This window comes from Adiantum capillus-veneris, chromosome 9 (assembly GCF_014529385.1).
Source record: "Adiantum capillus-veneris isolate H3 chromosome 9, ASM1452938v2, whole genome shotgun sequence".
Lineage (NCBI taxonomy): Eukaryota > Viridiplantae > Streptophyta > Polypodiopsida > Polypodiales > Pteridaceae > Adiantum > Adiantum capillus-veneris.
This window is the reverse complement of record NC_140939.1, coordinates 453910-477457: the sequence shown is the minus strand read 5'-3', so window position 1 is coordinate 477457 and position 23548 is coordinate 453910. Positions and strand designations below refer to the sequence as shown.

The following is a 23548-nucleotide window of genomic DNA, read 5'->3' as shown; positions in this document are numbered from 1 at the left end:
GATGGTATGCAACCTTGCATTGGCAAGGTCTATGAAGCAATGGATCGCATGGTGGAGGCTATTGAAGATCTTGAGAAGGATCCAGATAGGCTCGAAGAAATCAAAGACCTTCGCAGTAGCAGGTGGAACGCCTATAGTTCATCTCTTCATGGTGCAGCTTTTGTGTTGGATCCAAAGTTCCAGGGTGCAAGATAGGAGCATGATTCGGAGGTGAATACATAGTGGAACACTAACTTGAAGAAGCTTCACCCTGATCGTGACATGCAGCGCAAAATCAAGGATCAGCTTGTATTTTACAAGGATATGCGAGGATCATTTGGGACAGCCAATGCCCAAATTGATTGCACCAAAATTTCCTTCGTCTTGTGGTGGCAAGAAAATGGTTCAGATGGTCCTGATCTTCAGTGACTTGCCATCTGTATTCTCAGCCAAGCGGTTAGCTCCTCTTGCTTGGAGCAATTGTGGAGTGTATATAGCCACATTGCATCTCAAAAGAGGAACCGACTTGGAGGGAAGAAAGCAAATGACCTTGTTTTTTGTCAGTGCAAACTTAAGAATGCTTTGCAAGTCAACATCCAAAGTGACAGACCCTTTTCTACAATGGGAGATGGAGGCAGAGGTAGAGGTGCTTGGAGAGGCAGGAGGATCTATGCATAAGGATGACCCTATGCAGGAGGATTGGGATGATATTCGTGACATCCAGAACACCACTACAAATTGGGAGGTGGGATGCTCTTATGCCCCTACCCAAAGGTGAACATCAAGCATGAGTCGTGACTCATTGCTCATTGGCTTTTGACATTTGTTTCCTTTGCTGTCGCCGGTTTTGCCCCCTTTTTGTATTGCACCACCATATGAGTGATTTAGTCTTGACATGTCACCTAGTGACTTGTTATTTAGCACTCTAGCCTCTACATATCTTTTTGTAGCTACTTGTAGCGCCTTGGCTGGCCTTGTAAGCCATCTTCATAATCTATCATCTTTTTGCTCCAAGCTTTTGTGTGGAGACTAGACTCTATTCAACTTTAAGTAAATGTTCTTTCTATGAAGAATCAAGATGCTTTTGTGAAGGATGATCCCAGTTCATGTGTTGTGTGCAGTGCATTTGTAACCGGTTATTGTGTCGGCGTGTGGCGTAATCGCGTGTAAGCCTTAAGACTGAAGAATCATTGCAAAGCATGCCTAAAAGAATTCTACTTGGACTATTGGGTGAGTATGGCTCTCGAGTCTCTACTAACATATAAGTTAAATAAAAACCTAATTTAAGCATATTTTAAGCTTACCGTTCCGGCCCCCGTTCTTGTTCCACTTTTCTAGGGGCCCCCAGTTCCGAAAATGTTCCGGAGGTCCCCGTTCCCGTTTCATGTAACTTTGGTACTAGCCTCAAACCTTGGCGCCCCTTTCGGTATTTCTTTATATTGCCTGAACTCAGTACAACGCCGGTACTCCATCCTCTACACCTTCACCGGAAGAGTGAGAGAATGAGCCCTTGGCTCACATTTAGAGGCCCTTGGCCTCTGAAAAGCAATTATATGAAAAGCATCGAACTCTAAAAGCATCTGGCCCAAAAGCTGGCAGTGAAAAGCTTTCAGGATCTTTCTGCCAGTGGAGTTTATGCTCTTCTTCTCCCTCAACGCTGGCTTGCCAATCATTGTAATGCTCTTTGGCACATGCATAAATCTGATGTCTGGTGGAGGAAGCTTTTGTCTGCCTTATGGAAAAGCCATTTTCCTCTGAAGGAGCGGTTGTTTCTTTGGGGTTGTTTGCTTGGTGTCCTTCCAGTCGGCACTTTTCTTAGAATGCGCCATATCCGCCCTTCATCCTGTGTCCATTGCTCGGCTGTAGAAGAGGATGTTTGTCACTTGTGGGATTGTTGCATTACTCCAAATTGCCTTCGCCGTGTATCGGCATGCATGCGGCTTTGTTTTCCCACGACGGTCTTCCATAAACTGTTTTGGGCATTTGGCATTTTCTCGCCAGTGTTGCAGTGCTTCGCGGTCTTCTTCATGTGGGTCAGATTTTGGGCTTACTAGAGCCTATGGCAGCAGTGCAATGGCTATATGATCCATTGCACTTATGCAGATCCCTTCCCGTTCTTCAAGCTTTCTCTTAGGCAGTCTTTACGCTTCGCCTCGGAAGTTGGTGATATCATTGCAGAGATACATTGGCTTTCCTACGAATGCTTTTAGCCATTTTCTACAGCCGAACACGTCTGTGTTTTTTCCCTTGTATCTGATCTTTTTGGTGGGTTTTCCTCGCTTTGAGGTTTCCCACAGGTAGATTAATCAAATTATTTAACAAAAAAAGTGTGTGTGTGTGTACCGCTTGGAAAGTTGTTACGGATCATCTCTGCTGGCATGGTAGGCAGCAAGCAGATGGCAATTCCTTGCGTTTGGAAAGCATTCATTGGAGTAAGGTGTTTTCTCTTACCTTGGTTGATCACTCGCCTCGTCAAGCCTACTTTCTCTCTGGTCGTGGCATATGACAGTGGATGATGTGGTGGATTCATCTGGGAATTTTCTTACCTTTTCTGAAGCAACAGTGTTAATCCTCACGGCACACGGACATCCTATGATCTATAAACGTTGTATTATTTAGAGTCAGGTACCGGGCTTGTCGGTCCAATAGGAAAAGGTAGAGTGATCGCCGATGAGAGGCGCACTCTAACACGAACATGCTAGGGTTAGTTGGCTAAGCATGGGCGCCCAAGTGTGAATGGGGTAAGCTCCTATAAAAGCCAACTAAACCTAATTTTTACTCATTCTCTCATTTGTGCAATAGAAGAGTGCTCTTGCTCTATCTCCATCTCCATCTTCTTCTTCTTCACCTCCTAGTGTGTGTGTGTGTGTGAGAGAGAGAGAGAGGGAGAGTGTGTGTGCGATCGAGCATTACGAAGGCACGACGGCGGCGAAGCGGTTGAGCGCGGCACGACTGCAGCTTCTTCATCGCGGCGAGGAATCCACCACGAAGGCGAGCGTAGAGTGGTGAGTGACACACCCTTTGCTCTCTTGAGCTTGCTAGTTTAGGCTTGTTGTGTGCTTGGAGCCATTTGTGGCTCGCACACGGTGTATTGGCAAGTCCCTTGCTTCGACAGTGCGGCAAGGAGCGCACATTTTTGGCGCCGCTGCCGGGGATATGCCCTACACTAAGCTCGGTTAGCACTTTACGCTTTCTTGTGGTGCAATTTCTATCATAGGAAAGGCAGGGAATGAGGGTGTGTAGTTGTGTGGAGATTTCTGTTTTTTGCGTTTTCTACGTTTTCTGGTTTGCAGTGCACAGTTAGCATTTCTTGCGTTTTTGCATTTTCTGCATTTTCTTTCAAGTTCCAATTTCTGCAATTTTCTGCGTTTTCTGTGTTAAATTTTCTATCAAGTTCCAATTTCTGCATTTTCTGCGCTTTTTCAATTTTCTGCGTTTTTTGCATTTCAATTTCTGCAATTTCTGCAATTTCTGCGTTTTCTGCATTTCAATTTCTGCAATTTCTGCGTTTTCTGCATTTCAATTTCTGCAATTTCTGCGTTTTCAATTTTCAATTTCTACAATTTCTGTGCGTTTTCAATTTTCTGCAATTTCTGCGTTTTCTGCATTATATATTTAAATATATATATTTATTTATTTATTTATTTTTGAAAAAAAAATCTGAAAAAAAAATAAATAAATAAAAAAAAAATTCGGAAAACAAAAACGCGAGTGAGCGGGCGGTGAAATTTTTCGAAAATAAAAAACGTGACTCTTAAAACGGACGGGCTGGTCTGTATAAAAGATAGATCGGGATCGGGATCATTTCCCCAAGCCCAAGCCCAAGCCCAAGCCCAAGCCCAGGCCTCAGTCCTCAGTCTTATGATATATACTAGACTCACTCTTATATATATACCCTACTCCGTCAAGAGAGAATGAGAGCATGTGGGACAAGTCCTCCACTCTCCTCCTTTCTCTTCCCACTTGCACCCTTAGACTTTCTAGTTTGGGCCTAGTTCCCTACTAGAAATTGACAGTTTTAGGGATTCCGAGGGCATAGAGTGACCAAACGGAGGGCTGTAAAGCACGGCGCGTCCCTCCTAGCGATACGCTCGTTTCGAGCTATCACACGGCCCATTCCACGACACTCTAAAAAATCTAGCAAAAAAACAAACAAAAAGCACGCTAAAAACTAGTCACAAGGCCTCCTAGAGCAGCTTTTTGACACCTTAGGGTATCAAAAGCACATGCACTTACGCTCTGGGCGGGTGCTAGAACACGAGCATATTGAGGGTGCCTCTGTTCATACGGACACCCATTACCCATCCACGATAGGATCTAGACCCTCAGCGGGGACACAAGGTAGCACCACCCAAGACCCTAAAATAGCCACTAGTGATTCCTCCTCCGACTCAGAAATCATGGAAGCATACCCTAACCAAAACACTGAGAGAGAAGGCCATGCACCTCCCGAAGCTCCACAGCCTAGTACTAGTATGTTTAGCCGTTTCATGGAAACATTAGGTAGAGCTACTCGCTCGAAACCTGATGCAAATGAAGCACACGAAGGGGGTGGGGAAGTGGACTCTCCTTTCACATCGCACGTGGACCCCACACCCCCAAAGAGTGTCCATGTGGATATCCTACCAACTTCTTACCAAGAAGGCCCTGTTGAGCTGCCTCCTTCAGAAGTTCTCTCTAGAGTACCGTTGGTGACAAGTAAAACCACGGGGAGCAACATTGCTTCTACCTCACAAGAAACCGTTAACACGTCGACTCTAGAAGGATTGTTCATGAATGATCATTGGACATACGACCTCCACACTGAGGTGTTGACGGATCTACACTCTGGCCACGCCTACCATGTAGGATGGATAGAGATTGTATAATCCACCTCTAGTGCCACGAGCATCGAAGATCAACAGAAAATGATCTGTAATGTTATCCATGGCATTATTCAATCAGAAAGGCAAAACCGAGGGGTAAATATACTCTCAACTGGCCCCATGAGATTTCTGGATACGAGCAAGGCTCAACAGCCTATTCTATCACAAATGGAGACTCCTCTAATGAGCCCCATGGACCCATCTTACGTCATTTCACCTGGGGTCTCTATGCAATCTGAGCCTCCGAGAGAAAACTTTAGCTTCCCTAACTTGGCTCAACCCTCTATCAAGGAAAACTCAGTGCTCACTCCAGGGATAGGCCTGACAGAGAATGTACCGATGACATCTACGGTTAGCGCAGTGCCACTACCTAGTGTCATAGTACCTAATATGGGGCCTCGACCATATGTGCCTCTAGCCCCTTATGCACACATGGCCCCCACACCTCCAATTGTACCACTTGTTCATGCTCCTCGAGTGCCGCTCCCTAGCCCTTATCCGAGTGGACCTATGCCCGGTTATGTTCCATATCCTGCATCATCCACACATATGCCAAGACCGGTACCCGTTCCTCTCCCACATATGATTCCAAGAGTACCTCCACCGGCCCTGCCTCCTCACATAGGTGACTTGGCAGCGTTTGCTCAAACCATAGGTCGATCTATCGCGGAAAATATGCGCCACGCATCTGATAGAGAGCCTAGAAGTAAGGCAGTACAAATTGCCAAACTCACGCAAAAATTCAATGGGGACGAAGATGCTAGAAAACACATTGAAGTGTTTGAACAAGTATGTGATTCCTTAGGGGAACGCAACGAACTACATAAGTGCAATGCCTTAAGCTTGACATTAAGTGGGAAGGCTGGAGATTGGTATAGGACCCTAAGGGTGGACGAGAAAACAATCTACCCTACCCTTCGAAGGTTGTTTCTAAAGGAGTACATACGAGAAGGTGTGCTTTGGGGTGTAGCATCTCAGCTACAGAAGGCCGAACGTAAGGAAGGAGAGTCAGTAAGGGACTTCATTAGTCGTCTAAAGCACTTAAACTCTCGCTGCCCTGTAAATGAGCGCTTCAACAATAACCAACTGCTTGATCGATTCATTCGAGGGTTGAGGAATGAAGGAATCTATAATGGACTAGTGATTAGAGGTATCACAACCTGGGAAGATGTCACTGCCAATGCAATCCAATTAGAGGACAACTTGATGATAGCAGGCATGAGGGTGTCTACTGACACGAGATCCACTAGCTCACAAGCCATTGAGTATGAACCCATGACTGCAAAGCCCATTGCCAATGAGCCAAAGGTATTTGAGACATTCTTGACAGACCTCACCAAGGCAATCCAAGAGTCTCTTAAGGATAATCGACCCCCTCAAAATAGTCACATGTATCCAAGAAAGGAGCAACAATGGTGTTCCATTTGCTTAGGTCCACATAGCACTAGTGAGTGCCCTACGTTTAGAGTAAAATTTAATGGAACTTGCAACGCATGTGGTAGGTATGGTCACCAAGCTAAGGATTGTTTAATGATCAAACGTATGATGGCAAATAGACCACCTGTAGCCTGGACGGATGCGCCTCGAGCTCCTGTATTGATGCCTACTCCACCTGTTGAGCAACTACCGCAACACATGGTCCCTAGATCTCAAAATGTTGTACAAGCTACACCGCTACCACCTCCTGTGCTAGGACCGCAGCCCCCGCATCCAAGAGTCGCCCCTATGAACCAAGTGGGTTGCGAGCCATCAAATGCTTATCCAGATGGCTGTGAGAAGGAAATAGACACTAGTATTGCTTACGGACTTGATACATTGGAAGAGTGTCCTATATACTACATGGAAGATTGTTGGGGGTAAGTCAAGCCGGTTTATCAAGCTGCTGCTCTCGCATCCAGAGGTCAAAATATCAACACCCAGGCTAGGAGGCCACCTCTTCAATGCTACGAGTGTGGTGGACCACATCGAGCAGCGGAGTGCCCTATTAGGCTGCAAAAGAATGCTGCACAGATGCAAATGAATCAAGGGAGCACGTCTGCAATGCCAATACTCACATGTAATCGTTGTGGCATAGATCACTTGATTGCCCAATGCCCCTATAACCCAAATGCGCCTAAAATCACACCCCTGAATTTGGTCGAAATTGTTAGTGTGACATCGCCAATACCACCCGTTGCACCCGCTTATGCGATTACACGGTCCATGCTTCAAGGGCCAGGCCATATCCTCGAAGAGAGAGATACCGCGTCAATTATCCAAGCAAAGAAAAAGAAGACACGAAGGAAGAAGTCGCAGAATACGGAAAATTCAAAGCCAAGTTCCAAAACAAACATAGGAACAGGAGATGACCCTGTGTATATGAATGGCCTCGAGGATGATTCAGATTCAATCGAGACAATGGAGACTAGAACCAATACCACAAGAGGAAAGACCGACACAGAAAACCGTAACATGGAACCAAATGAAAACCGAATAAGAGAAAATCATAAAGAGCCTCTGAAAACACCACAAGTGTTTCCAAATCCAATCCAAGACCCCCAAGATAAACCGCAGGGGCAAAAAGGGAAGAATCGTAAAAAGAAGATTGGGACGTACCCAAACCCAGTAGACGAGATTAAGCAGGTGAAACATCTAAGAGGTTTAGTGGAGGAGACTCAAAGGAAACTAGAACCAGAACCCATGCATGTCAAAATTCATGACACAGTGTTTCCCACACAAGTTCATCCACCCCACATGAACCATAGACCGTTAGCCATATCTAGTATCATCAAAGAAGGGAGTGAGGACGGGACATCAGAAAGTGAGCATACACTTTTCTTGTTGGAAAGGATGTTTAACGAAGGAATACCTAATCCCATTGAGGAATATGAGATTCCATCCTCACCAGTTCTTAGTCAAGGACCTAAACCCTACAAAACGCCAATGAATGTTGCCAAACTAGTGGACTTCATGTCTTCTGAGGTCCGAACCACGATCATAGCAAAGCTGTATGGAGATTCTGAGTTATTCCTTGCACTTCGAGCATTCCTTAACGGAGAGCTACGAACGGGATTACCGCAGTTTGCGCAACCAAATAGGCCTGACTCGATTATGATTGATGAGGAAAATCATGTGCAATCACTTGACTTAGATGGACACGAGTCTGTGATTGAGGTACCCATTAACGAATTAGGGCAGTATTTTGAAGGCGACGAGTCTAATGCGACCCTACCCATCACTACCAAGGGATTAACTATAAAGGGAATTCTTGATGGTGGTGCGGGAGTTAGCATCGTTACAAAAGATTGTTGGGAATCCATGGGAAAACCCCGCCTGTGTTACTAACATTGTGGTAAAGAAGGCAAATGGTACCATAGCCAAACCTATGGGGATGCTCAAGGATCTTAAGATCAAAGTTTTAGGACACAAGGTACGACATACGTTCATTGTAATGGATTTCTCTAAACACCTTATGTCATATGAAATGATTTTAAGACGACCATTCATGAGGGAAGCACAAATGGTTCATGATTGGTCTAAAAATCATGTCTATTTACAATTCCAAGACTCTGTCCTTAGAGTGGATTTGGTGACTGGTAAGGTACACCCCTTAGGGAGTAAAACCATTATTGATCATCGCTCTGACACCACAGTTCACTCTGCCCCACTACAATATTGTTACACTTGTAAGAAGGATACAGACATTGGCCAAGATTCTCCTTATATGGATATCCTACCTGGGATGACGGAATCAGACAATGTGGATTGGGTCCACCTAGCATCAACCATAGATACTTGGGGAAATAGGGGGACGACCTGGGTAACACCTGAGGGAGATGAAATGCCTATACCCTTAAATATGCTACAAGCAATGCATATCGCTTCCGACAAGACTCATCCTAATGTAGCGAAGAAAACATACAAGTGGGTCCCTAAAGCTTCTTTAGTGACCATAGCTAGTGCTAAAAAACAGAAGCCTTGTAAGAAACGTACCACTCGCTCCAAGAAAAGTAAGAAAATGTTGCGATGGATCCCTAAACGACTATTGGAAGCCCAAGGCTACTATCAAGGAAATGATCAAATCTGGGTGCCAAAACATAGATTGTGCTCTTACCTATCACCTGACCCAAGTGAGCCCAATCCCGTAGCTCCAAAACGAATCAATGATCGTGGAAAGAAAAAAATCACAGAATGCTACACACCCGCTCCCGAGCTAGTTTGGGTACCAAAGAAAGAACGATTTGTTCCACCTAGCTCAGGAATGGGGGAGTCCCATGAAGCTTCTAGCTCCTCATGTAATACATCCATAGAGGTAAAAGCTTCTACACAACCTCCATCTATAGTAGTGGACCTCCATGAAGCTACAAAAGAATCCACACCTCCCAGTGTTCAAGAATCACCTGATGAACCACTTCAAGTTCGATCCTGGGAGAGTACCTTACCACCCTTGCAACTTGACGAGGCACCTAGGGTAATAGAAAACTACTGGCAAAAATCCTCACCTATTACCAACTGGAACAATTGGTTTCAAAGGGTGACAAGCTCATTTCAAACGGTATGATCTACCCAAGGAAGGGGGGAGTGTTTGCTGACAGTCATCATTCACTTGCTTCCCTCTCAACCTTTCTCCCTGACCTCTTAATCTCCGATCTTAGGGAATGTACATATAAAGCTTTATACTCACAAAAAAAAAATTAAAAAAAAATAAAGAGCAAGAGCAATTAGCAAACGAGTATGCACAATAAAAGTCAAAACATTGACTCAGACCTACACATGTCACAATTGGTACAGTGAAACAGAAACCTATGCCATAAAACACCTTTGATCCTCATCACTTGAATGATGGAGGGTAGGTAAGATTAGTACGATAGGAGTGTTTCTGTTTTAGAGTTGAGTGATTAGCAAAGTTCTCTTTTCCCACTGATGTGCCTCCTAGAGGTATTGTTTGTGTTTCATAGTGTGTACAGGAACGTGTTGCTGTGGTTAGGATTTGGACCTTCATGAAACCTTCAGATCAAGCGCGACCATCAACACAAACAGGTGTTTCTTGTCCATTAGCATTGCCCTTATCTTTTTGCATCCATGTTTGTCTGCTTTGATTGTGATTGGTAGCATAATATTCAGCGCATTTGCTTAGTATCAAACATTTAATTCAATGTAGTGTTTTGTCATAGTCACTTGTCTAGGTTTAAAAATCAAGCAGTCCGACTAAGCTAGTTTGACCAAGCTAGGTATTAGAAATCTTCTCTTAATACCATGGGGAATGCCTTCCTAATAAACAATGGTTACTTAGGTTCTTAATCCGATTTAGGCAGCATTGTATGAAATGTACTAGGGCTTTCTAGTGGGCTTAACCCTAGTGACCTTTAGCTTAAGTATTATAAAGGGAGTTTACTAATGTGATGAGCCTGGGGAGGGTAACAGTGTTATATGACCCCCCAAAGTTACAAAATTAAAATGCTGAAAATGAACAAACAAAAAATCAAAGTGCCACACTGTAAAATCTTAAGCTGGAAGAGAAATCTCGGCTTAATTTGGTACTTCACTCACATGTATCGCCTATGGTACTAGAGCCCTAGAGGTTCCCAGTGTGGGCGCTTTTCCTTGAGAAGCAAAAAACCCAAGGCATACAAAATAAGCACACACATCATAATTGAATCAATGTGAAAAGACTTTGGGGGGTCAACGAAAAAGTAATCAGTCAGGCGATGATTTCATGAGAAATTCCTTTTATGGTAGCTTAACTACAAGGTCTTCTAGATATAGCCTCTAGTCAGCCCTCGAACATGAATACTTGGCTCTCGCGATTAAACAACTTAATTGACCACAGAAAATTAAGAAGCTTACCCATGGTATTAATATTCGATCTCTAGTGCCTTTCGACCGTCAAATTAGCGACCCCAGACTTGTTTAATTTTTTACCTTTACATCTGTTTATGCATTTGATTACATTGCAATTTAATGTTCATTGCTGCCAAATTGTTTGAAATTCTTTTACCAATCAATTTGTCTACCTCAAACTGCATATGCTTTTTAAGAGAATGCAATTACTGTGCCAATGTTGTTTGATTTTGCAGTGACTGAAGAAGGCTAAGGACATTCATCTCAAATGCTCTTCCACCTCGACGAACCAGCTTCAACTCAATAGCTTCCGAGGACGGAATCTACATCAGGAAGGGGGGCATGTTAACCCTCACGGCACACGGACATCCTATGATCTATAAACGTTGTATTATTTAGAGTCAGGTACCGGGCTTGTCGGTCCAATAGGGAAAGGTAGAGTGATCGCCGATGAGAGGCGCACTCTAACACGAACATGCTAGGGTTAGTTGGCTAAGCATGGGCGCCCAAGTGTGAATGGGGTGAGCTCCTATAAAAGCCAACTAAACCTAATTTTTACTCATTCTCTCATTTGTGCAATAGAAGAGTGCTCTTGCTCTACCTCCATCTCCATCTTCTTCTTCTTCACCTCCTTGTGTGTGTGTGTGAGAGAGAGAGAGAGAGGGAGAGTGTGTGTGCGATCGAGCATTACGAAGGCACGACGGCGGCGAAGCGGTTGAGCACGGCACGACTGCAGCTTCTTCTTCATCGCGGCGAGGAATCCACCACGAAGGCGAGCGTAGAGCGGTGAGTGACACACCCTTTGCTCTCTTGAGCTTGCTAGTTTAGGCTTGTTGTGTGCTTGGAGCCATTTGTGGCTCGCACACGGTGTATTGGCAAGTCCCTTGCTTCGACAGTGCGGCAAGGAGCGCACAAACAGCACGCTTTGGGTTGGGCTTGCATTATCGTCAGATTTGGCGCTTGCTTCAGCTTGTGACGGCTGATTTTCTCCCTATTCCGCCACTTGCAGGTGGTTGTCCTATTCAGGGTTGGACTCTATGGGATACTCCTATGGATGCAATTTCTGCCCGTCATATCTATGCTTCTCTTGTGCAAGACTCTTGGCAGGTTGATCACTGTAATGCGCTCTGGGCTTTGCACATTTCTGAACAATGGTGGAGACAGGCTCTCATTGCGATTTGGAAGTCTCGCTTGCCTCTTAAGGAGCGTCTATTTCTTTGGCATTGTTTGTTGGAAGTTCTTCCGTTGCAACTCTCCTTGCAGCGCGTCGCATTAGCTCCTCTCGTTGTGTCAGTTGCCTCGCTGCTGATGAGAATGTCAGACATCTACTTTGGGATTGTCGCTGCACCAGGACATTCATTCGATGCGTTTCTGCTTGTATGAATCTTCGATTTCCCTCGGCGGTTTTCCACAAACGTTTCTGGCTTTTTGGCATTCTTCTAACTTCCCTCCAGCGTTTTACCATCTTCTTCACGTGAGTCAGATTTTGGTCGCTATGGTCTCTGCGGCACCATCGCAATCTCCATATGTTTCACTGTCGTGAGGCAGATCCTTTTCCATCCTTCAAGATTTCGTTGAGGCAATCGTTACATTTTGCCTTTGACACTGGGGACATATCCCTGACAATCTTGCAACTCTTCTATATTTGATTTTAGCGATTTTACATCGCAGAACACAGATGTATTCTTCCCCTTGTATCTGATCCTTTTGGTGGGTGTTCCTCGGTTTGAGGTTTCCCACGTGTAAATTAATCAAATCAGATTTACAAAAAAAGTGTGTGTGTGTGTGTGTGTGTGAGAGAGAGAGAGAGAGAGTGGAATATGAATAAAAGTGTTACTTGGTGGCGGAGTAAAGAAAATGAAAGTGTGACATGTTAAGCTACCTCTCAAGGAGCGATTGTTTATGTGGAGATGTATTGTTGGGGTTCTCCCCACTAGTAAATTATTGCGCTCTAGGAGATTAGCCTCTTCGCGATGCATTCGTTGTGGTGCAGGCATTGAGGATATTCCACATCTACTATGGTCTTGTTCTCGTATGCGACAGTTTGTGGATAGCATCTCTTCAGCTCTTTGCTTGTGTTTCCCTGGCTTACAATTTGGTAATTGTTTCTCGATCTTTGGAGTGCTTCTGCCTTTGCTTTGGTCGTATGCATACTTTTTTGGCTTTGGCTGGGTTAGATTCTAGGTACTATGGACAGTGTGGAGAGCACGGAATTTCCTCATGTTTCAGCAAATTCAAGTGGAATATGTTTCTTTCTTCAAGAAGTCTCTTCAAGTTGCCTATGACTTGAATGAGCTCCCTGTTAGCCATTACCAACTCTACTTTGATTGTTTCTGAGTTACAGTTTGTAATACTTTCTATGGGTTTTCCTCGCTTTGAGGTTTCCCATTTGTAATTCAATCTGACATTACAAAAAAAAAAGAGAGAAAGAGTGTGTGCGTGTGTGTGTGTGTGTGTGTGTGTGTGAGAGAGAGAGAGAGAGAGAGAGAGAGAGAGAGAGAGAGAGAGATGTGAGCAAACTCTGCAAGTTAAAATCATAATGAATTAATGCCCACCATATGCCCATATATAGAGTAATAGGGAAGGGTAGGGCAAACACCCAAAATACGAGAGAGAGAGAGAGAGAGAGAGAGAGAGAGATGTAATAGGGCTGGGTAGGGCAAACACCCAAAATACAAATTTTGAGAAAAACCTAAAAACCCCATAAACTGGGTAAAAATGGAAAACCAAATCTAGAACTTAAATGACAGACCGGATCAAACTGAAAGTGTTCAGCCATGCACCCTACATTCAACTTTTTCAACGCAATGGATGTCTAGCCACTAGTAAAGCCATACAACTGCCAGGAACCGTAACAGTTTGCATGTTGCTAGATCAAGCCAATGGTAACTCGCACCTCTTAACCAGCGCAAATCCTCATGCATTTGCACTGTTTCGTGGCTAACTAGCCCCTTCTAAAGCGTGCCAAATGTCTGTATTTCAAGATGGAAGAAAGTGTTGGGGGGTCGCCGGGGAAGGGGCGGGGGGGGTGTAAACATCCTGGTTAGATGACGATTATCATACTGTGTACAAAGCTCACCTCAAATAAAAATAGAAACGCCATGGCAAAGAGCCACGAGGAGGAGATATCAAAGATGGAAGCCAGCCATAGCAGGAACATCACTACTCCCACGTACACGACCATAGGTTGCTGCTTTAAAATTCTGCCAGAGGCGTGCATGGTGTGCTCTCTCTTCGTAACTCCAATACGCAATCCCATCAGCGCAAAGTCAAACGTCTAACATTGACCTTTTAACTGTGCAAATTTCCAAGGTTTTACGGCCTTCCTTTATGAGCCAAAATAGTAGAGATGCTGGGTGGCGTTGTAGAGCAATGTTAAAATATGAAAACGAGAGAGAGAACTAGAGTAGCTATTATAGATGCCTAGAGTTGTCAATGCAACACAAGCTTTCGTATAGTTATTGGATGGCATCCGGACTTCTATATTTAAGAAAGGTTTCATGCACTCAAGGTATTCGCTTGTTACCAAGAAATGGCAAGACACAACAACATGAGAAACTAGTCTTACTTGTTTCGCCTTGCCAAAGAAATTTGTTGACGCGATTTAGTATTGATGTGTTGTTGCAAGACAAAAACAATATGTTTACATATAATAGAATGTAATGTAGAGAAAAGCAAAAATTAACTTGGACTACGGACCTAGTAGTTGAGTAGGCATCTTGTCCAAGTGCAAGGCAGAGAATGTTCTTTTGTCCAAATACATGAAAACCACGCCAGTAGTTAATTTGTCATGGAATGAGAAAATGACACAAATTATAGACAGATAGTGCACATCAAACAGAAATGCCATACAGAAGTATGGTGGAGAGTTGGCATTGTGTCTCCCCAAAAGTTATAAGGAACTTAAGCTATGTCGTGCCTCCCCCGTAGTCTCGTTGTGAGGTCCAAGCAAACACACAGACATGGAGATTGGGATGCAGATAAAGAGCCTATATGACTTGCAAATACAGAGTTTTGTCTATCACTTTGTAGATGCTCTCATTGTCCATTTGAAAAGCTTTTCCTCATTGTAGACAGAGTATATTGTGGCACAAAGGGTAAGAGCTCTACTAGATATGATGATGTAACTTTTATGATTCCCCAAAACCAGTTTCTTCAATCACTAGTAAAGCCAGGTATTCATGAAGTACTCTAACCAGCTCATTTTTCAGCTTGTAAATGGAAAGACTTTGTTGTTGCTCCTCTATGAAAGCTTTGACTACTGGCCAAATGTGTTGGCCTTACCAAATGCATTTTTTTCCACTCGAGCAAGAGCTTCCCAAGGACGATTCAAATATTCAGGGATGGAATCAAGCATGGTCCTTCGTTGTTGTTCTCTCGCAACACTCTGCTCTCTCTGGCTAAAGCAAATTGTGTCATGGAAACTCTCTGAAATGAACCGTCTGGATATCTTACGATTTTCATAGGTGACACCCTATGGCTTTGAGCCCTTTCACATTCATCCTCTCTATCATGCTCTCTTCAATTTTCATACCTTCTCTCATGTTGATCATGTCTATATGGGATCTCCATCGTCGTGTTGATCGTGTCTACTATGATCTCGATCATCATCTCTTTTGTTAATAATGTCATCTTGTTGACTGGCACATTCAGTTATGTAGTGGAAAAACAGGACATAGTCAACAATTATTGAACATGATCTCTTCATCTTTCATACCATGTCGATCATGTCTACCACAATCTCTATCATCATGTTGTACTTGTCAACAGTCAGGCTCGTCACCAGCTTCAGCTCCTCTTGCGGTGTATTGCCAAGGGCAAACGCAAGGGGGGTCACAGACCCAGGCCAAGAGCCGCCGGCTACTAGTTGTGGACAGGGGATTCTAAGTATAGATGGCCTATATTATGGGTGGTAGGGCGGTTAATCCTTCACTACAGTTCCCTCAGTCTTATACTGGTATCAGAGCTTAAGGGGGGGGGAACTATGGAGGAGGAGGGAGAGCATTGCATTGCTTTGCATGCGTGCTCTCTCGTAATATAGGTTAAGGGCCTATATTATGAGTGTATTATGGCTAAGGGCCTATATTATGAGTGGTAGGGTGGCGAATCCTTCAGGTAGTTCCCTCAGTCTTATACTGGTATCAGAGCTCAGGGAGGGGGGAACTATGGAGAAGGAGGGAGAAGCGTTGCATGGCTTTGCATGCGTTGTCTCTCTCTCTCTCTCTCTCTCTCTCTCTCTCTCTCTCTCTCTCGTGCGTGCGTGTGTGTGTGTGTGTGTGTGTGTGTGTGTGTGTGTGTGTGTGTGTGTGTGTGTGTGTGTGTGTGTGTGTGTGTGTGTGTGTGTGTGTGTGTGTGTGTGTGTGCAAGCTCCATGAGGAGATCCTCTTCTGGATGCTGCAATGTGGGCTATATTATGGGTGGTAGGGTGGTTAATCCTTCACGGAAATTCCCTCAGTCTTATACTGGTATCAGAGCTCAGGGAGGGGGGAACTATGGAGGAGGAGGGGGAGCATGCATGGCCCCTTGGACACAAGGCTATCTAAGGATGAAGATGCTACAGGAAACATGCAGGAACCACCACTTGGAAGGGAAGCATGCCAAAATCCAAGGGCCACCAAATCAACCGTGGCTTGGCTCTACGGGATCGCTCTGACGTCAGGGCAAAAATTTGACACAGGGTCACCCTGTTCTGACGGCCTCTGTGTGAGCGATAAGGTGTTTCCCTCCTTCTGTGCGACGACTCGCTGATTCCCCATTGTGGGGGTGTAGGGTTCACACTTACTCACCTTAATTGGTCCTTATTATTGGCCAAGGATCGTTCCCACCAAGCTTATGCCGAGGCAACTATCTTGGCAAGGTACTCATGCCAAGGCTATACAAGGATGAGATGGCCGAGTTGGTTATGGGCCACAAAGACGTGATGTTTGCAAAAACTCACTAACTGTTTTGACACCAGCTCGTGGGGAAAATTCTATTTCATAATCTCAAAATCACGGGGAGATTGTCCACGCAGGGCATCTTCATCAGACAGTCACACAATCCGTGCAAGGCATGATGGTAGTGGAACATCCAACATACTCGATGGTGGATGATAAACTTCAGTATTCAAATTAGCTGTTCAAAGTCACATTTTGATTATACAAGGGTTCATGATTGGGCAAAGTGCACATTCTTGGGGATCGTGGAGGCCATCAACAAGGGATTCAAGGGATTTGACATGGACGACTCTTTTTGCATGGAAAGCCATGCAACATGCAAGATACCTCTTCCTTCATGCAACCATGAATTACAGGATTGACAAGGTGCCAAAAGCTGAAGCCAAGGTGCCATGAGGCAAGCGTAGCTTACAAAAAATTGCATTAAAAGGTGCCAGATTGGGGCCATCAAATTGGCCACAACACCTCGATTATGCTTGATTATGGATCATGTGATCAAATATTGACTACCAAAGGACAACCTCAATTGGTCGACAAGGTCGTGGTCACGCAGATTTATTTAGTTTATTTTTGCAAAAACATTCTATGCAATTGAGGAAGATAGTACGACTATCTTTCCTATCTCTCTAAAGATTGTTTAGATTGTTTATAATTGGGACAAGGGAGCAAGGCTCGATCCGAAGACGCTCATGGGCACAGTTTGTGTAACCCAACTAGAGCATTTAAGTTTTTACGAGCTTCCAATTCAATTGCAGATCGGGCAAGGCCCTCGGCAAGAGAAATAGAGCATCTATCGCCAAGGTCAATTTTTTGTGAATGATCGACAAGGTCGACTTTCTTTTGCTATGATATCTAATTGTGAGCAAGAGTATTTGTTCACTATGAGCCATGGTAGCATCCAAAGTGGGGCTACTGAGATGTATTATGCAAAGACAAGACTTCCCACGTTTGGAATATGCTATGAGCATAAGAACTTGGGGGAGGACTTGGCAAGTGTCTGCATGTTAGTTCACTATGTGCCAAGACGACGTATATGGTGCATACGATAACTCTCTCTCGTGCAGCAGATATGGCTACAAGCCAGATTCAACCGAGTTTTTCTTTGAAAAACTCAAGACAACTAACCACAGCAGAGCAACAAGGTTAGATAATTTCATGTTTTCTTGTTTTTCTACATTTTAACCTTTAAGTTGGAAAGGATTGCCTGTTGTATAAAGCAAAATGCTTTAATAGCATTCATGGGAAGCAAGGCTTCTAACCCATGCTGAGATCCTGCCATTGACTTCGAATCAACAACATTGTCACACAGTTGTAGAAATTTGGCAAAATGAGGATATAAGCTCACAATTTACATATGACAACGACGAATTGTGATGTATCCATGTCCGCTTGTGCAAGGCACTTTCAATGTCATCTTAATCTATAGGGGCCGTCATTGTTACCAAGGGTTTAGATCTCCTGTATGCACTGCATTCTAGTGAGATCGACAAATTCCATCTCATTACTGTTTACGCTTTTGTTATAACACTAGCTACTCTGTCAAGGACGAGGTAAGTTATTGATGTCTTAAAACATTTCTATTTTATGTTTACTCACAGGAAAAGTTTCATACTTAAGTCACCTTGGTATGATCACGACCACATCCAAAGTGCTTGGGTCAAGACGTGATTTTATATTACCTCTCTCTATGAGAGCGTTGTACAAGCACATTGTTATACGCTTATAGGATAAGCTCTACCACAACCATTGTCTGCATAGAGGCATACGCATGGGGCATACAACACAGTAGAATAAGATATTTTCCTCAGTCCATCATTCTCTCTTTCTCTCTCTTTCCTAATTCTCTACGGGAAAAGTGAAACTAGCCATGATTTTACTAAAATCTTTCTATGTCGACATAGTAACAAGAAGGGCTAAGAGCCATCTATTTTTTAAGTTGAGTTCCCATCAATTCTAATTGACAAGCAAGAGTCTTGCCATTATTGATTTTTTGGGTGTTATTTTAGCACTACATACTTTAAGTCTAAAGATCACGTTGAGTTTTTGAAAGTCTTAAACTCATAAAGGCTTATCTCTACCAAGGTGTATAGATGAAGCAAGCATTTCAGGCAGCATGGCTATTGACAAAAACCCAACATTATGGATTTTTGGGTCTAGAAAAGATCCAGTTGTGAATACGATTCCAACTTGAATGGATCTCTTATTTTATCTATATCACTAAGAGTGTTTATACGAGTACATTTTTGGAGTAAGACCCAGCTCGTGATTATTAAATCACTTATAAGTGTTGATGGTCAATTCTTGGAACCTTCACTCTTGCACTTTCAAGGAAAGAGGTCCATAAGTTGCCAAGGGGCCATGGACAGTTTCAACTTCCAAAGTTGACTTCAATTACTATTGGTTGTTAGTTGAGTAGCTTCTTTGCAACGTTTAACCAAGGGGTTTGGATTGCAAAGGCAACACCCAGGGCTACATGTGTAATACTACTTGAATTTTACTAATATTCAACTAGTGTTCTTAGGCCTTTGCATGCTGGAATTTTGGGTAGGTGCCTTTGACTATAGGTAAATGAACACTATTTTCAATTTCCAGGTACGCATTTGGTTTGGTTTTGTTTCTCTTTTGAATATGTTTTTGTTTGCTTTTCCAAGTAGGATGCATAAATTTCTATGTTTTCATCCATTTTTCTCTTTAAGAGACATGACAAGGTCATGTAGGAGCAAAGTATTATGAACCTTAGTTTCCAATACACTTTCCTGCATTATGCAGTTTTGGCACATGTTGTCACATGGGATACAACATGGTCTAACAACTCAAGGGGTCCAGTTTAGCCAGTGTGGAGCAAGGCTAATGAGGGTCCCTCTTACTCCCGTAGAGTCTTTGCAGTTACCACCACCCTTCAAGTACATCCATCTCATACTTGAAGGATGATCTTTTTTTTAGATATCCTTAGTTGAGACATATTCCATAAGTGAAGAATATGAGAATCTGGGATTGACACTTTTCAATGGTAAAAATTTGTTAGATACTAAGAACGACTTGTTAGGGTTACAAGTGCTGTTAAACAACATTAACAGATGGTTGTTAATGCATATTGCAAGGCTATGTGTTGTTAACAAAAAAGTTTCACTGTTTGTACCTAGAAGTGACTTATGTTTCATCTTCTACTATGGTTCAAACATTTCGGCAAGGCTTGCAAATGATCGCAGTAGAAAGTATTTAGTTTCTTTTCATTCTTATTTACGCTCTCCTTTCATGTGTGCTAGGGGCATCACATTCGCCATGAGTATTGGCAACAAGCATGATCATGGATATGTAGGTTCATATCTGTTTTTGCTAATGCATGCACACTAGGTATTATGGGTCCTAGTGTTTAGCAAAGGCTGATTTGGAGCGGCATGCATATTCATCACATTAGTTGCTTATAAATCATTTTGCACTCTATGTGCAGTATCTCTATGAGATTACTTTTGGATCTACCAATCAATAATAGAGGTCGTGGCTCGGTTTGGGTGCTTGTGAATCTTTCAAGTTATGGTTATTCTGGACATTGTCAATTCCTTAGCAATGCTGTAAGACATTGTGATCCCCGTTTACTAGTCATTTTGGGTGACTGATTGTAAACCGTGGGAAAATAAACTTAAACATTAGTTATCCAAAGAGGATAAACAGATTACAAGTGTAATCTTGTGCTAAAGGATATGCAAAGAGCGTACATTAGCACCAAGCAATCCAATTAGCAAGCAAGTGTCACTCTAGTTGGAGTTCGCTTACCACAAGGTAAAACATGTTTGTGACTTGGTTTAGTCCCTTCATGTTTAAGTTAGGTTATCAACTTTGATTATTGGTTATGGTGGGGTTGTTTACTGATGAAAATTGATAACAAGTCAAGGACGTATATTTTGTTGATAAATTACGTCAGCCATTTACTTTCATGGAAAATGAAAAGAGGTACTATTTTAAGTACATCGTAGTTGTGATTACACATTTAGCATATTCAAGTGAGTTCTAAATGGAGTCTATATTCTATGTTGTATATGAGCCGATTACACAAGACAGCTGCAAAGGGACAATAATGTTAAAAATCAACAAGTTACTCTTGGTTTCATTGAACCTCCTTCTGAACCGTGTTTCGATCAAACGAATAGCTGGATCCATGAAGGATGCCACTGTGGAAAACATTAGTGTTCTTATGAAGATATCGCCACTTTTGTTTTTTAGGACAAAAAGTTTCTCCAAGGGGGGAGTAATGTAGTGCCATGGGGAAACCCGGGGGGTGTCATGGACCCAGGCCAAGGGCCGGCTGCCAGTTGTGGATAGAAGATTCTAAGTATGGATGGTCAAGGGCATATATTATGGGTGGTAGGGTAGAGAATCCTTCATGGTAGTTCCCTCATTCTTATACGCAGTGCACCGGTAGCATCCATGCCCATACAAAATTCAGCCACTTGTAGTTTAAGCACTTCGTCTAGCACCTCCATTGGCAACAACACTTTGATCGAGTCTACCTAAAAAGAATGTTGGCTATGGTGAGAGTGAGGAGAGTCAAAATATAATCCTTGGAAAGCACCATTGATGTAATTGGAATAGGTTGCAAAAAGTGACATGCGAAAAGCACTCAGTCGTAGAGTTGGCTACATTAAAGAGAGGCCCAACGGTGCAGCGTACAATTCAAGTACGTGCTCCATGACTCAGATTTAGCTACGTGGAGTAGTGTGCAAGCTCATTTCAAAATAATGCCTTAGGCCAACCAGATAATCAAAATCTACGTTATCTCTTTGAGTGTTGTTATGTGACATTGATATCCTGATTGTCGTATCCTTTAACGAAAGCTTGGGCATCATTGATGTGAAGAGGCTCAATGTTCATGAAGTTGAGATTGATCTATTGTAGATCCCATGCTTGTTGATCATCTGAGTGAACATCATAAGGTGAGTAGGATATTTGGTGTCTATTTCAAGTGTTCCTGCTTCATGGTTATCTAATAGTTATAGGCACTATGCATTGTGAGCCAATCATTGTTTTCTAAAGTGGTAGCTCTTCCGGTGGCCACTTCCACATTTATGCCTTGAGTAATTTTATGTTTAGGTCCAATGGCAACCTGTATTGTAGGTATTGCATGGCTATGTGGAACTCATCAAAATAGTCCTTTGTGTTCGCTACTATAGCCAACTGCCTTTTCAGCTTAGCCTTTACAACCTAGACCATGTCATTTTAGGTGAATAAGTTTTGATATTTCTATAAAAATAGAAAGTAAACATAGTTCAATTCGACTACATTGGCAATGCTGCTAACCATAACTATTATAATGAGGAGTTGAATATGAAGCTGGTTTGAGTTTAGACTATAGCATATGTAGTCAAAAAGTAGTATTACCACACTTTCAAGTGGTTCTTTCCCATTTCCCAACTAGAGCAATTTCACCAATGAGATGCTATGTGTTGGTTCTTGGTTGTGTCAAAAAATGTCATGATTGGTAGCTGTAGATAATTGTTGTGTAATTTCTCCTTCCTAGGGTGAGCTCTAAAAAAGGGCAAACCTTGCAACCTAGATAGATTGTAAGGTGTCTCTTGGAATTAGAGTTGCAGGGAAAAACACACAGGTTGGAGAAGACGAAGGAATCTCAAGGCATACAATAGAGAGTAGCATTACTTAGTGTGCAATGGAAAGATAAGATATCCCTAGAGTGATGGATGTATATACAATGCACGGGGGGAAAAACCTCCTGATGAGGGAAAAAATGCCTTGGCGGTCCTAAGTGTATTCACACACATCACTACCACATGTATATGGTAACAAATCCCCCTTTGGAGTGATGCGATGAACGTGAGTTGGTACTTAAAGTATAGGGAAGTGCCATGCCCTGAGGACATGATCAGTCCACAAAGAGGAGTAAGCCCAAAGATTTGCAAAAAGCTTCGAACTTCTCACGAGACAATGCCTTTGTGAAAAGATCTGCGAGGTTGTCATGTTGGCACATAAGCCAAGCTGATCTCTCTTGTCGAGAGCCTCTCTCTGACATAGTGGTAATGCACCTCAATGTGCTTTGTGCGAGCATAAAAAATTGGGTTTCTCACAACCTGCCAATGCGCTCTGATTGTCAATGTAGATGATGTTGGTAGTGTCCTATCTGACACCCAAATCAGCCATAAGGAGTCTGAGCCATACACACTCAACCGTAGTTGTGAAGACTGCCTTGTACTTAGCCTCACAACTGGAAGCAGACACAATAAATTTCTTCTTACTCAACCATGATATGCATGAGCTACCAAGCATGAAACAGAAACCACTTGTGGACACTCGCTTGTCAAAACAACTAGCCCAATAAGAACCCAAAAAAGCATGTAAATTAGGCGGCAATGATTACCCCTTGGGATAAAAACAACCCAAGATATAAAGTGCCATTCAAGTAGCAAAATATTTGTTTGACATCCTGCCAATGATTAGACCCTAGGTTATGCATAATATTTCTGACTGTGAGACTGCAAACTAAATAGTTGCCCTTGTGTTCATACATAAATAAGGCATCCAACAATAGTTTGGTAAAGAGTGACATCCACAATATCACCAACATCATGAAGACTCAATTCCAAACTTGTTACCATGGGAGTGGCAATAGGTTTGCAATCCTCAAGTTCAAAGCTACATAGCAATGTCTCTATGTAGCTTGTCTAACACAAGACAAACCACCATCACGCTACTTAAATTGTATGCCTGAGTAATGATGCAACAGTCCCAAATCTTTCCTCTTAAAAGTAGCATTCAAATCAACCTTAAAGTTTAGCAATATGTGCCTCATTTGGACCAGTGATCAGCAAATCATCCACATATAGAACAATGATGAGAAGTGCATCACCCTCGAGTAATGATGCAACAGTTCCAAATATTTCATCTTAAAAGTATTCAAGCCTTAAATTTCGCAATATGTGCCTCATTTGGACCATGATC

At 42.9% G+C, this 23548-nt stretch overlaps 1 protein-coding gene across 3 annotated transcripts in view; it reads right to left on the bottom strand.

The window, feature by feature from the left end:
• The window catches only part of LOC147450014 (C2 domain-containing protein At1g53590-like), a 189893-nt gene extending 175954 nt beyond the window's left edge, over positions 1-13939 (bottom strand). For 2 of the 3 annotated variants that reach the window (XM_086519382.1, XM_086519384.1), the window contains exon 1: positions 13744-13939. In XM_086519382.1, coding sequence (XP_086375508.1) covers positions 13744-13923 — 180 coding nt within the window. In that variant the 5' untranslated portion in view covers positions 13924-13939. The remainder of the gene's footprint in view (positions 1-13743) is intronic. The other variant, XM_086519383.1, reaches the window with a different exon arrangement.
• Positions 13940-23548: the final 9609 nt, after the last annotated feature.